The sequence below is a fragment of the Bos indicus genome, chromosome 4, assembly GCF_029378745.1.
Source record: "Bos indicus isolate NIAB-ARS_2022 breed Sahiwal x Tharparkar chromosome 4, NIAB-ARS_B.indTharparkar_mat_pri_1.0, whole genome shotgun sequence".
In the NCBI taxonomy this organism is placed as follows: domain Eukaryota; kingdom Metazoa; phylum Chordata; class Mammalia; order Artiodactyla; family Bovidae; genus Bos; species Bos indicus.
In genome coordinates this window covers 61,543,724-61,559,699 of record NC_091763.1, presented here as the reverse complement: position 1 = coordinate 61,559,699, position 15,976 = coordinate 61,543,724, and the positions used below count along the sequence as shown (strand labels likewise).

The following is a 15,976-nucleotide window of genomic DNA, read 5'->3' as shown; positions in this document are numbered from 1 at the left end:
GATGTCCAAGAACAGTAGAAGAAACTATAGGTAAACACAAATCAACAATTTCAATATGATGTTTTCTTAGCATAGATTTATTATCATTGTGCTGAAAATTACTTTTAAATATGTAGGATGACATTAATATGAAATACTTAAAAATTTTTTTAATTGGAGGATAGTTGCTTTACAGTATTGTGTTTCTGCCATTCGTCAACATGAATCAGTCATACAATATGAAATATTTTAAAAATTACTTTTAATGACAAAATTCAGTGGTTAAATGTGGATCCACTAATATAATAATACTGGTATTTAAACATATTAAGAAGAGACTCAGGTTAGTTTGTTACATCCTTACAGTTGGTCTCTTTGCTTTTGTAATTAATTACTGCATAAAATACATAAGCTTTCTTTGACTAAATATATGTTTGCTAAGTCACTTCAGTCGTGTCCAACTTCGTGCGACCCCATAGACAGCAGCCCACCAGGCTCCCCTGTCCCTGGGATTCTCCAGGCAAGAACACTGGAGTGGGTTGCCATTTCCTTCTCCAATGCATGAAAGTGAAAAGTGAAAGTGAAGTCGCTCAGTCGTGTCCGACCCTCAGCGACCCCATGGACTGCAGCCTTCCAGGCTCCTCCGTCCGTGGGATTTTCCAGGCAAGAGTACTGGAGTGGGGTGCCATTGCCTTCTCCAAAATATATGTTTAGTCATACTCTAATAGTATGACAAAAGTACTCTAATCCATTGAGTAGACAGAATGCAGAGTATTCAATAGTTTTGAGGAAGTGTTTCTATTCCACATTAGATTTCTCAAATTACTGAGCTTTTCATGTAATCTCTTATCACAAAAAAGTTACTTACTATTGTTGCATTTATAATATGTGTTTAATTGAGTGGGGATACAGAATAGCTTCTCCAGGTTTAAGATTGCCAACTCTGCAGAACTAGTATCCTGGGCACCTGTTATTAAGATGACATGTAGGAGATTAAGTTTTTTTTATTAATTAGGTTTTTATTAAATCTATCCATTTGAGTCTCTACCCCTTCACCAATTAATAAGTAATCTGGAGAATCCCTTTCAGAAGGTAAATAAAAACAGGAATAATCAAGAGTCTGCAGTATCTCCACACTTAGGTTTCAATGAAAATCTAAAAGGAGTTGAATTTACATTTGAAATAGACATATTTTAGGGTCTCCTCCTAAGAGTAAATGTCATAAGCAATTATGATACTGTAGTTATAGAACCTTTGAGAGTTTTAATGATTACTGTGAATGGTGAAAAGAGTTTTGTAACACTTAATTACTTTTTGAAGAATAGTCTTCATTAGCATTGAAAGAAACTGTAAAGCCATGTGGGCCAAGTTTCCCCTAATTCTGTAAGCCATATGAAATCTATTTAACCTTGTATAACATGTTTTCTCAAGTGCTAGATATATTTGGGGCATAGCTGCTAATATCCTGCAGCACAGTGTATTAGACACAGTACTAAGCATCTTTCATAGATTATGTTATTTAGTCCACACCACAGCCCTACAAGGTGGATATTATTATCTCATTTCCATTTTTTATATGAGAGAAAAGATAAATTAACTTGGTCAGTGCTGCATATCTGTAAGTCATTATTTGAATGCACTTAACTGTGCTCTCAATCCTAGACAAGTCCACAATCATGTAGCCACAATTTCGAATCTTTAAAAGCTTTGAAAACTGCAAAGCCAGAAACAGAACTAACAGTTTTATCCCCACTTGATGTGAATATTTATATACCTTGCTGCAAAAATAAAAAATGTGTTTTTATAGATGCTACCTTAGACAGCCCAGGTGTTGTTTTGTAAATATAGTAAATAGACCTTTCTAAGTAGAATTGGCTTTCGGAAATCTGAAAAATCCTGAACTGTGTAATACATCTAACCCTAAGAATTTCTAGAAAGTGAAGGATTTGTGACCTGCACTTTTAACCTACAGCAGTTAACACAAAAGAAAATGTATATGTGATAGAAAGGTCCAGATAAAGAATGATGAGCACTTGTAACCCTACGGCCCAGTTTAAAAAATAAGGCATCATCAGTTCATTTGAGGCAGCTCTGTTTCTCTCCCCTATTGTATCCTCTCTCTCTTTCTCAGAAGTAACTATGCTGAATTGTGTGTATATAATTCCTTTGCACTTTCTCTTAATAATTAAAGGCATTTCCCTATGTTCCTATTTTCTGACATTTTTTTAGTAATGTGTTTGCTATCATCAGGAAGATGTTACTTCAAATTTGATTCATATTTGCTTAAATATATCTTAGATGGTTTCGTTTTGTAGGAATTGCATGAAATATTTGGAATAGAAATGAATATGAAGTCACTTTTTTGGGTTTATGAAGTAACGAAGAAAACAGATTGTATGCAAAATTATAATCCAAATTCAAGATGTTAACTCATTGATGTAATACAGTCTTTAACAGAACATAATTCCTGGACATCTGAAAGTTTTTAATAAATAGTTGTTATTTGATGTAGTTAGTTAGATTTATTTATTTATTTTCTGCTGTGATTGTTTTCCACAGAAATGTATTGACTAGTACCTAAATGGACTATGTAATGAACCACTAGATAAGCTCTTTGTTTCTTCAGTTACTTTGCATGTGTGTTTTTTATCTTTCAGCCAGCATTCTTTGCAGCATTAATTCTCAATATAGAAAGAACCATCTGTTTCAGAATCATGGGGGCTTGTTGAAAATGTGGATTTCTAGACTTAAAAACCCAGAAATTCTAATTCAGTATTTCTGGTTAGGTCCCGGATTCTATATTTTTAACAAGCGTTTAGGTGGTTCATATGAAGACTGACGTTTGAGAACCGCTGCTTTATAAGAATCCAGGGACCTTATCTCCTCATCTTGTAACTCTTTTATTCTTACCTATTTGCTTTCTTTTCACTTGTCTCGCTTTCTTAAACTTGGAATTACGAGACAGGTTCAGATCCTGGTTCTGCCACTTTGGCTAATGACTTTGGACAAGTGAGTAAACTCTGCCGCTGCAACTGTTTGCTCATCTAGGAGTGGGAACAGTGGTGTCTGCTCTGCCCAACTTCCTACATGTTTGTGAGTAGGGAAAAATGAGATGATAAAGATATGAATATGCCCATTATAAAGTGCTACACAACTGTAGCTTATTGTACTTTTTTTTTTTTAAACCCCTTGTTTGCCAAGATTATTCTCTTTGGTCCCTGGCATTTTGGGTGGTAAGTCCTATAGAAAGAGGATTTTTAGACAGTGCTTTCCACGTGGTACTCTGAATTTATAGCATAAGAACTGAATGCTCAGCTTTTAACATTAGACTGCATGGATGAAATGTATTTCTGATTTCTCAAACAGTTTTATTTTATGTATTGTGCTTTGAACTAGCTCCAACGGCGCCATGAGCAAATGAAAAAGAATTTGGAAGCACAGCACAAAGAATTAGAGGAAAAACGTCGTCAGTTTGAAGATGAGAAAGCAAACTGGGAAGCCCAACAACGTATTTTAGAACAACAGAACTCTTCAAGGTATCTAACATCAGATTCCCAAGAAATATGTGTATTAGCTTTAAAGAATTATCTTCCTATTTATTTTAAAAACATTAATATTTTAAGACATTGTCCATTATCATACATCCCAAGCACAAGTTATTTTCATGGATGAATATTTTATATAGATTGATGCACTCTATTATAATAGTATTTTTTCCACTGTAAACATTTTCATGACTTAATAATCTTCATAATTATAATTTAGTACCTTCATAACATTCTCTTCAGTTGACTCACCATAATTAGTTGTTTACCTCTTCCTGTCAAATATTGAACATAATGGTTGTGTGTAATTTTTGACAAACAGAGAGAGCATTGTGCAATGTTCTCTTTTATACATTTAGAGGTATATTTTTATTCTGTTGGATTATTTCATCAAGATAAAGTTTTAGATACCTAGTTTCTAATGCGGCTAATTAGTTACTCATAATTTACTCAAAAATCGGGTAGTCTTTGTACTTTGGTCTTCTTCTTTCCTCATTAGTCCCATTTAAAACTGAAAAGTTGCTTCCCTGTAAGGATTCTGTAATTTACCCTCACTGCTAAACATTTACAAGTTTAGACATTTGTTTGGTAACACAATGTGTCTATTAACTTTTCCCCTAAGAAAGACAAAAATTTATTTGTGAGAAAAAAAGCATTTCAGAATGCAGATGGCTGTAGGAGAAGAGGATCCCTTACTTGATGTCAGTTGACCTTTTTTGATTTGTACTATTTCATTTAGGAAAAATTGTTTTTGTATAAAAAAATGGGTTTTTTGTCATATTTCTTACTGTTTGTCTTAGAATTTTGTCAAATATTTGTCCAAGAAAATATTATAGATTAGCATTGTCCTTATTGTTAACTTCTAAATCTTCTGATTTTAAAATAAAAATGTAACACAGTTGAAAATCCAACACAGTTGTAGTTGGTTTAGCTATTGCTACCATATGTTATCTATGTTTGTAAAGTAGTTACTCATTTTGATTGTTTTCGTTTACTCATTTAGAACCTTGGAAAAGAACAAGAAAAAAGGGAAGATCTTTTAAACCCTCTATTGACCACCAGTTACGTATTAGTTGCCAATATGCCAGCTTGGACATCAGTGTTTGTTGGATCCGTTTGACCAATTTGCACCGGTTTTATCCTTAATGATGGATTTAACAGCATGACAAAAATTATTATTATTATTTTTTTGTTCTTGATGGAGATTAAGATGCCTTGAATTGTCTAGGGTTGTTGTGTACTTAGAAACTAACAGCTCTAAGTACCTTTCCTACATTTTTCTTTTCTTTTTTTATTAAACAGATGTCTTCAATTTAATGCAAGAAAACATTTTACTGTTGTACAATCATGTTCTGGTGGTTTGATTGTTTACAGGATATTCCAAAATAAAAGGACTCTGAAAGGTTTCATTGAGGATAAATTGCCATAATATGATGCAAACTATGCTTCTTTATGATAATTATAATACAGAGGTTCCATTCAATGCAGCGTATACAATAATGTAATTTAGTCTAACACAGTTGACCCTATTTTTTGACACTTCCATTGTTTAAAAATACACATGGAAAAAAAACCTATATGCTTACAATGCACCTAGAGCTTTTTTATAACAACCTTTTTTTTGTTTGTTTGTTTTGAATTCTTTAAATATATATTATTTTCATTTAGTACCCTCTTTAGCCAGAATCTCATTACTGCTTCATTTTTGTAATAACATTTAATTTAGGTATTTTCCATATATTGGCCCTGCTAAAAAATAGAATATAGCATCTTTCATATGATAGGAACCAACAAGGAAACTTTCCTTTAATTCCCTTTTTACACTTTATGGTAAGTAGCAGGGGGGAAAATGCATTTATAGATCATTTCTAGGCAAAATTGTGAAGCTAACAACCAACCTATTTCTACCTATGTGCAGTCTCTTTTATTTTACTAGAAATGGGAATCATGGCCTCTTGAAAAGAAAAAAAAGTCACCATTCTGCATTTAGCTGTATTCATATATTGCATTTCTGTATTTTTTTGTTTGTATTGTAAAAAATTCACATAATAAACAATGTTGTGATGTAATTGAGTGTGGGGTCTTAAATATTCTGCAGTTGATAGAAAAGACTAGAATGTGTTTGAGAAGAAACTTTTCAGTTTGAATTTGCCTTCTCCATGTTTGTAACTCTTCTTTTGTTTGTTTCATTTAGAATGCATTTGTGCTGATTTTCTAATTTATGGAATATATTATCTGTCTACTTACTACTGTCTCCTATTAACACATTTCTCTGAGAACAAATTTCAGCTCACCAGCTCAAGTCCTTGGACTGAAATGTTTTAACTGGAAAAGAGTGGTATAATTTCTTTTCACTAAAGTCAAATGATAAGAGATTTTAACAAAATGCTTTGTGACATTTTAATGATTAATGCAACACAATTTATTACTTTAAAAAGTTTCACTGTATCTTTTGATGGTCCTGTCAAAAGGAAGTAACTGATTATTATGATTACCCAATATTTTTGTTGACACTAGAAGCTGAAGGGTTTAAATAAAACAGGATGCTTAAAAGAGCCTTGTTGCTTTTCAAAGATACATAAAGTGTAGAGCATATTAGGAATATCATTCACTTTACAGAAAATCTTGACTTCACGTGTAAGTTCATTCTGGGATACTATTTTTAAAGCAGATCTTATGAGGCATTAAAAACATGATTTAAGATTACTGCAATAACAATTTATCCTTATTTGTTGGCCATCACTAGTTAAAGATTGTCTTTGAAAATACAATGCTTTCTGCTGTGTGTGTGTGTGTGTGTGTTTAAATTGGCTATTACTCCAAGACCAGAATCAGACATTCAGGAATAATTGTAAGTTAAATATGCAGAGATATTTTTTTGTTTGGTTTGGTTCTTATAATAGAGATTTGGTTAACGCCCCTAACCAGAAAAGTCTGGTTTTAGGAAAAATAACTTACTGAATTGGAGACTACAAAATCAGAAAGTTTATATTGACCACCTTGTCTAACTGGTAAGTACTACTGCTTCTAGAAACAAGTTCTCATAGGTGCCGTTTAAAAATTCTATATGCATTGTGATAACTTTGTAAAGTCACCTTTATTCTATTACCCTAGTAAAAACTTTTATAAGTTTTTGTCTGTGTCACGGCGAATGTTTATCTGAATCTGATGTAGGACCCGTGCAGAACTTGACCGACCAGGTCGTTTGATGGTTGGCTTTGTTTTTCAAGCTTATCAAGGGCTTTTTTGTTATATGTCCTGTAGATTTTTGAGAACTGCTATGTGATTATTCACAATACATATAACATTCAGGAAGCATAAGGAAAGGCTAGCTTGCAAAATGGACAATACCTAGTCTCCATTGTGAGAGACATAAATTGGAGTAACTCTTTAAGCACTGCGCTATTTAAGTGAGACCTGCTGCTAAGTCACTTCAGTGGTGTCCGACTCTGTGCGACCCAGTAGACGGCAGCCCGCCAGGCTCCCCCATCCCTGGGATTCTCCAGGCAAGAACACTGGAGTGGGTTGCCATTTCCTTCTCTAATGCATGAAAGTGAAAAGTGAAAGTGAAGTCACTCAGTCGTGTCCGACCCTTGGCATGGACTGCAGCGCACCGGGCTCCTCCGTCCATGGGATTTTCCAGGCAAGAGTACTGGAGTGGGGTGCCATTTCCTTCTCTGTAAGTGAGACCAGAGAAGCACTAATCCAAGTGCACATCTCATGGCAGAGTTGTGCTGCCACCTAGTGGAAGTGAGATCTAATTGTTTTCATCAAGTTCACATTGAAGCTGAGACTTATTTCTGTGGTGCTCAGGTTCTAATTTTGAAAGCTAAGGAGATATAGACTTCTGCTTCTCGGACTCATTAGCTTAGTGTCACACCACCACCCACATATTCTGACATATTCTGCACCTTTCATGCCTTTTATCCTCTTGAAAAAGACCTAGGAATGTGGAGGTCAGGGTATAGTAGGTGAGCAAAAGGGTGGAAAGAATGTAAGATTGCAACAATAGCAAAGTGTTGACTTAGCAAGTCATTTAGATCACTGTCTCCAAACCTGATACTGTTTCTTTGTGAAAATATTTTTGAACATGTATGTGTGATTATACCTATATAGTAAATTATATATAGGTAGCACTCCAGTGTTCTTGCCTGGAGAATCCCAGGGACGGCGGGGCCCGGTGGGCTGCCGTCTACGGGGTCGCACAGAGTTGGACACGACTGAAGCGACTTAGCAGCAGCAGCACCTTAGGGCTTCCCAGGTGGTGCTACTGGTGAAGAACCCACCTGCCAATGCGGGAGACACAAGAGACATGAATTTGATTCCTGGGTAGGGAAGATACCCTGGAGAAGGAAATAGCGACCCACTCTAGTATTCTTGCCTGGGAAATCCCATAGACAGAGGAGCCTGGCAGCCTTTGGTCCATGAGGTTACAAAGGGTTGGACACAACTGAAGCAAAGCAAGCAAGCAGTATGTTAATATGAACATTATGAAACAATCTTTAAAACTCAAAAAAACTTTAGCGCTTCCCAAGCCGCAATAAATTATCTAATATATTCTACTTTGGAAGCCCTTGGTTTAATATGGTAGTATGTAGATCCTTATACTGTTGAATCCCTAAGGAAGTCCTGCCATGGTATCCTACTTGATGTAAAAGGAAAAATTATTGTCTGTCTGGTAAATTGAAATCCTTTCTAATAGTTTGCAAATAAAAAAGCAAAAGTTTGTGTACTTCATTCAGGATATTTACCCTACCCCAGACAGTCAACTAGTTTGTGTACATTATCTTCATTTAATCCTTAATAGATACCAGTGTCATCCTTTTCATAGATGTGGAAACAGCTTTGGAGGTGGTTAGTGACTTATCCATTAGAGAGGTGGTAACTGGTGAAGTTGGAGTGTGAACTGGTCTTGGCAACAGCAGGACCTGTGTGCTTCAATCTTATGCCATATGATTACCTGGTGTGTGCCAGAAAACACTAAATCCACTGACTAATCATCTCGGTTCAAATCCCATCTGTATAAATTAGGCATGTTACTTTTTGTTTCTGAATATTTGTTTCTTCAGCCCTAAAATAAGGCCCATACCTCCCTTGCTAGATCAGAGTGCAGATTACATTGTGACTGCACACGTGAAGTTGCCTAGACCTTGAGAGATTTTTCTTGAATTTTAAGAAATTCAATTTAACTGAAAAACTGTTCAACACCTTCCTCTCCTCCCAGAATTTTGATAGATGTGGTGATGCCAGGGCCATGACAACCAAGAATTTTGTTTTTTCCTGCTTTAGGTAAGTTTGCATGGTGCCATGGTAAGCCTCCAGACATGCTTCTTTGTACACAAAGCCTTTTTGGAATTACTAAATGAAGTATGTTTCAAGAAATAAGCTGATTTTGGTTAAGAGCAGGTTTTCTACAGTGCTAGTAACAAGAGTTAAAAAATACGTCCTCCTTAATAAGTAATGCTGAGCTGGTTTATCAGTTTCTCATCTCTGATGAAAATATTGCTGCTTTTCAAGCAAACTTGGTTCCCATGATTTGGGATTAACCCATAGAATGTTCAGAGTTTAGTGTCAGCCATTTTCAACAAAAAAATAGGGACTGACAATTTCCTGTGTTCTTTAGAAGACTTTCAAAGCTTCACAGGAAGAATGAAGACTATTCTTGGCCTGAACAATTTGCCCCATGGGGTGTTGGGCCCGGCCAAACAGCATTGTATTAGCAAAGGAGGGTCAAGTGAAAGGAGACCTTGTTCTGTGCCAGGCTCTCAAAGGGTAGCCTGAGACCACACTGGCCACCCAGACCCAATTTTAGATGCAGTGTTCGTGGACCTGCTGAAACCTCATGCCATTCAGGCTTTTTGAAATCCTTTGGGATGGAGAGAGGGAGTAGTAGTTGACACCTCTGAGAATAGGGATCCGTGAGAACTTGGCAGAAGGGGAGAGGCTAATTGGGGGAAATGGTAAGACTCTGCCAACAAGTGTCTGTTTTTTGTTCTCTTCCTCTTCAAAGTGAGTCCTTCTTAGCTTACAGGTGTGTTGCAAGGAATAATGTCTCACCCTGTATGTTTACAAGGAAACAGCAGACCACAGAGGCCCCATGAGCTGGCTCTCATCCAAGTGTGGAGTACTGAACTAGGTCTAGCAGGGGCTTACAACTTTTTTCCCCTCATTTAGTTCCATTGTTTTTGCATTTCACTGTGGAGTCTTTCATATTTAAATGTACGCTCCAGGCCCAGAAAAGTTCTGTTTTGTGTAAGCTAGTTATTTAAGCAACTTGGCAAATGGTGACACACGCCCTGGAATTAATGTGAGTTTTCTCCCCTTGGTTTTTAGAAGTAAAGAACATATATTTTGTCTGATTGGGAGTAGGGGAGCTATCTTTTTTTTTTTTTTTTTAGCTAGGAATAAATCTCGTGATTATACAAATCTATAGCTTAACGTGGTTTGCTTTTCAGACCAAAAAAATGTTGTAATTAATGGAACACAGTTCTTTCTCTCAGACACCAAAATAAAATTCTCCTTAGACCTTTAGTTTGCCGGGTACAGGTAGAAGAAACTCAAGTTTTCACTTTCTTTCCCAAACCGCTACTTCATTAGTGCTTAATTAGGCCTCATCCTTTGTAGTCATACTTGGAAAAGGAGTAGAGGCTACTGAGGCAAGCTCACTTCTGCGGTGTCTTCATTCAGATGGAATTGGCCCAGGTATAACCCATGTCCAGAAGAGGAGATGGGCTTTCTCTCTAACTTGTGCTATGAGGACTGATGAACTCACCCTACCAAGTGGGAGCATTTCGACATTATTCAAACTGGGACGAATTCCTACTTACCAAAGGAGAAAAAACTCACTTGGAAATTGAAGCAAGGGAACAAAAATCAGCAAAAGGTAAAGCAACAAATGTTTGTTGAGTACCAACTATGTGCCAGATACAAACTTCACATAACTTTCAAAGATCAGTAGAATTCTATGACATGGCCATTTTAACCCCCCATTAAAAATAAGCATACTAGAATGGATTAAGAAGTGTGGTGTATGTTTATTCAATGGAATATTACTTAGCCATAAAAAATGAAATAATGCCATTTGTAGCAACGTGGATGGACCTGAGGACAATCGTACTAAGTGAAGAAAGTCATACAGGGAGAGACAGATATATCAATTCTGTGTGGAATCTAAAAAAATGATACAAATGAACATGTTTACAAAACAGATTCATAGACTATGGTTACCAAGGGGGAAAGAAGGGGGAGAAATAGGAGTTTGTGATTAACAGATTCACACTATATATAAAATAAGATAACAGGGACCTACTATACAGCTATATTGAACTATATTGAATATCTTGTAATCTATAAGGGAAAAGAGTCAGAAATATATATAAAATTGAATCATTTTGCTGTATGCCTGAAACAAGCACAACATTGTGAATCTGTGCTTCAATAAAAGAAGGAAAAGCAAAAGACTAAAATTTCATTGTAAAATTTAATGTTGGTATTAGTTATCCATTGCTGTATACAAAGCAATAACTACCTGCTAACCTTAGTAACGATAACATTTATAGTTTATTGGAGAAGGAAATGGTAGCCCAGTCCAGTATTCTTGCCTGGAAAATTCCATGGACTAAGGAGCCTGGTAGGCTACAGTCCATGGGTTCACAAAGAGTCAGACACGACTGAGCAACTTCACTTCACTTCACTTCACGGTTTAATAATAACATTTCTTAGTTTCTGCAGGTGAGAGATTAGTTGGGTGGTTCTGGCTGGGGACTGTCATTTAGATGTCCGGAGGGCTGGCATTCAAGATGGCTTAGTTGGATCACTGGTAAGTGGATTTTCAGGAGGCCTCAGTCCTTTACCACATGGACTTCTCCATAGGGCTCCTTGAATGTCCTTGTGACATGGTGACTGTTTTTTTTCCCAGAACAAATGCTCCAAGAGAGAGCAAGGTGTAAGCCATGATGCCTTTTATGATCTAGCTTTGAAGGTCACATAATACCCTTTCTGCAATATGCCATTTATTGCTGATGCAGCTCAGCCCTGTTCAGTGTGGGAGGCAGCTGTACAAAAGCTGAATGCCAGGAGGCCACTGCTTTTTCAAATTTTAGTTTAATAAAATTATTTAAATATTTTAATAAACTTTTACAAATAATGCTGTGAACATTTCTGTACACATCTTGCCCAAATATGGGAGTTTCTGTAGGCTTACGCATCATGAACAAAAGCAGCAAATCTGTGCCTTTAGGTTCACAAGCCTCTGTCAAATTTTCTGCAAATCGTCATGTAAAATGTTCAAACCACTGCCCCTATCCCCACTCAGATCAGATATCCCCATAGACCCAACCCAGTGCCTTAGTTAACTCCATCTTTACAGTTTGAACCAGAAAAGAGAGCAGGAGTTCTCCCCCTACCTGAAAGTGTGAAAAAGGGAAGATCTACAGCAGACCCAGTAGGCTGGGTGGCAGAGCCGTGGTCACAGAGATAACTGTGAGCCACACAGCACCACTGCTCCCCCACAGACTTCTAGGGATTATGGGTAAGTGAGTACAGATTCTTCAGCCAACCTGGGCATTTGCAGTCAACCATGCATATCCCACACTCCAGTTCTGGGTCTTTGCCTGATTGGCTGTTGTGGGAGCTCCACCTGGCCTACAATCTTCTGACCCACACCCAAGCAGCCCCTGAACCTCGACCCTCATGAGACTTCAGCTCTCTCCCTCCCTCCTTGCTGCCCACCCTGGGCCAGGGTTTCCAGTGGCCCCTCCTCCCTGGGTCATGGATGCACCCAAAGCCCACATCTCAGCACTACCCCCCTTACAGGGTTGGCTTCCTACTGGTACTTCCAGCAGAGTCTCAAATAATTCTTTCCCATTTCTAGATTTCCAAGGAATTTTTTCCTGCTGATTTTCAGTTTTGGCAAAAAGTACTTTATTCTGAACCATCTTTGAATCATTTTCAGCCCTGTGCCCTTTGAATTAAGTTGTTAGGTGTGTATTTCCTAGAAACAAATCCTCATCATAATAAAACAATTTACACGGTTCGCCAGTGCTGTGGAAGGCAGGCTCCCTGCTGCCCCCTGGCGGCCGCAGACACCTGCACAGGGCCTGGCTCCTCAAGGCAGCACCGAGTCGATGCAGCCTCTTCCCTCTTGGGGGTTAGGGTCTGTGGGCACAGACCCTGCCTTCTTTCTCCCATTTGAGCATCAGTGGTGGATGGGGGCTGTTGGGACAGAACGTGGCAGTATGCCCACGCACGCTGAGACCCGTTCCAGGAGGTGGCTTTCCAGAGCGCCCGGCGGCCCTGAATTCCACACCACTCGATTGTTGGATTTTATATTGTTTTCAGAAATACTGCAAGACCTTTTATTATTTTTATTTGTTTAATGGGAAGAGTTTTAAGAATGTTACAAAAGTAACTCAGACTCTTGAACAAAACATTACAACCAAACATAAAGCATGAACAGTTTAAAAGGTTCCTTAAAATGTTAAATATAGAATTACCATTTGACCCAGAAATTCCACTTCTGGGTATATACCCAGAAGAGGTAAAAGCAGGGATGAGAGCAGATACTTGCAGATTTGTGTTCACAGCAGCATTATTCACAAATAGCCACAAGGAAGCAACCTGAGTGTCCATGGACAGATGTAAGGATAAACAGAACATGGTGTATATCTACACATACAGTGGACTATATTCATCGACCATAAAAAGGAAATTCTGACACAGGCTACAATATGGATGAACATGCTATATGAAAAAAAAAAAAAAAAAAAAGACACCAAACACAATAAGACAAATGTAATTCCATTTATATGAAATATCTAGAATAGGAGAATTATAAGGATAGAAAGGCCAGATGTTATTGGGTCCTTGGGGGAGGGGATATGGGACTTACTGTTTAATGGGTGCCGAGTTTTGGTTTGGAGTATGGAAAATTTTTGAAAATGGTAGTGATGGCTGGACATTGTCAGTGTAATTCATGTCACTGAACTGTACACTTAAAAATGGTTTCAATGGAAGTTTTAATTATATATATGTATTTTATAATTTAAAAGATAGTTAAGAGAAAAAAGAAAACATTGGATTTACCTCTCTACTATTCTACCACCCTGAAGCAGGAGCAGTCAAGTAACTTAACTGGAGTTTGGAGTCATGTAAATGGAAGGGCTAGGATTTGAACTGATTGCAAACCTCGCAAGATTACAATGGACTGCCTGTCTCTAAGCAGCCAGCAGCCATGATCAGGTGCCTTCCGCAGCCTTGCATATCATCTCCCTGGGAGCACCAGTTGGTGAGTCATCACCACTTCATTCTTCTGTCTTTGATTTCCAGGGTGACTGACCTTGACCTGGACCTTTAGCATACTGGCTCCAAGTTTCCCAACACACAGAATGACTAAGACTGTTCTTGAATGCAGTGTAGCCCATTCAAAGCCCAGATTAGCACAGTGGGCAGGAGACCTTGGTGGCCTCCCAGAGACCCCTCTGTTCTCCTTAGGCCCCATGACTGGGGCTACCATAGCCGCCTCATCTCTAGAGCCCTTCCCCTCTCCTGCAGCTCTCTCCTCATGCCCTGGCCCTCTGAAATTTCAAGTTCCCTCTCTCCATCCCACCGCTGTCTCCACCCACTCCTGTTCTTACCTCAGAGACTCCACATTCTGCCTCACTTCCCTCCCTCCCCAACCCTGTGTGCACTGCCCAACAGGTATGGCAAACTTCTGCTTATGTCTCTAAAAAGTTGGAGAGGGGAAAATTTTGAAGTGATATTTTTTAAAAAGCCATCAAATTACTTTTCATGGGAAACCAAGGTTTTTTCAGAATCCTAAATTTTGTTTCACTGTTGACAGTTTTAAATTGTTTTTATTTTGAATTGGATAGATGAGTGGGGGGGGGGGGGCATTAGGCTTTATGGGTTTACAACCTCTACGTATCTTGATTTGGCCCTGCCCAGTCTGCCTGATGGTGGGTCTTCTTTCTCTTGCTTATTCTCATGGGGACCTGAGCATCACAAAGAGGCCAGATCTGAGAAGAGCTGGGAGAGCAGGAGGTGGAAGGAACCTTCAGCCTGTACCAGAGGAGTTTGCTATTTTTGTGATGTGGTGTGGAGCAACTCGAGTACCCAGTGGAAATGCTTAGGAGGAATGGGAGTGGGCCAGGGAGAAGCTAGGCTCAGGGTAGGGTGATCACCCTAGGGGTGCCCGTTTTGGGTAGTGGTCCAGGACAGCAGGACATCAGCTTTCTGGTGGCTGGGGAAGGGAAGACACTGACCTCTACTTGGAGTATCAGCTTGGCCAGGTCGGAGTGGACACAGGACTAGGCGTCCCCAGTGGCCTTACCATGTTCTTGGTGGATGTAGGACCTCTCTAGAAAAGGAGTTAGACACACACTCATGTGCTCCTCCTGGGGCTGTGGCAGCACATAGTGGGCCCTCACGGGGTTTTGGCCACTTGAAAAGCCTGCTGACATTGGTTAGCAAGTGGTGAATTTATAGGAATGGATGTGTGGATGGAGGCTGATCTGCCCTCATCCAGTGCCCTGCCCACTTCTCTGGAGAAGATGAAGTGGGGACCAAGTACGCGCCAGGATCCCCACCTAGGGAAATCTGGGAATACTCCCAGTAGGCACCAGGGGGCAGCACTGCTCCAGCATTAGGCTCCTACCGAGTAACCGTTCCTGGCCTCAGCAGCTGCAGTGGCACTAAGTTCTTGGGGCTATTAATTATTACTTTTGGATTTTAAGAAATAAAAGACATTTTAAGGGTCATAAACTTGGTGAGGGTCCTTACAGTAGCAGGTGGAAAAACGTAGTCTGAGGAAAAAAAATATGAAACACGTCTGCTCTCTAGCTCTGATGAGGAAACAAGCCCTTCGTCCTCTCTGCCTCAGTTTCTCCATCTGTCAGACTGGGACAATCTCTTCTGCACCTACAGCTTAAGAAACTTTTGCGCTAAAAGGTACAATTGATGAGAAACGATTTCCCCATGTTCGAGGTAGCTGGCACACAGTCATGGGCGTTCCTACAGTGAAGAAATGTGTCAGTGTCACACCTTTATAAGTAGATTCATGAGTCTGTCCTTTGGAATTAATTTTCCATAGTTGGAAACATGTGGCAGATGAATGATGCTTCCTGCTTCTGCATGTTGACATAACTAAGGGGCCATGCGTGGGCTGGCAGAGCAACAGACTTGTTTGAACTCAAAAGAAGGGAGAATCCACAAAGTCAAGGTCATACTTGGCCAGTGGAGACCTCACAGCAAGTGGAAGCCTCTCTTTGGGATGTGTGTTTGAGGGTTTGTGGTACCCACGATTGGACATCCAACTATAAGATCTTCCTTTTGCTGTCTTGTTTTCCCCAGATATAAACAATCCTCCTGAAAGTGAGAAGAGGGAGAATGAGTCGGAGGTCAGTTTCCTTGTGGCTGAACTTCTTATCAGCTTTTTGTGAAAGAACCTGGCCCAG

The 15,976-nt window shown here is 38.9% G+C and overlaps 1 protein-coding gene across 1 annotated transcript in view; it reads left to right on the top strand.

The window, feature by feature from the left end:
* SEPTIN7 (septin 7) overlaps positions 1-5,593 on the top strand; it is a 59,138-nt gene extending 53,545 nt beyond the window's left edge. The window contains exons 12-13 of the mRNA XM_019958774.2: positions 3,376-3,515; positions 4,528-5,593. Coding sequence (XP_019814333.2) covers positions 3,376-3,515; positions 4,528-4,567 — 180 coding nt within the window. The 3' untranslated portion in view covers positions 4,568-5,593. The remainder of the gene's footprint in view (positions 1-3,375; positions 3,516-4,527) is intronic.
* The last annotated feature ends 10,383 nt before the right edge of the window (positions 5,594-15,976 follow it).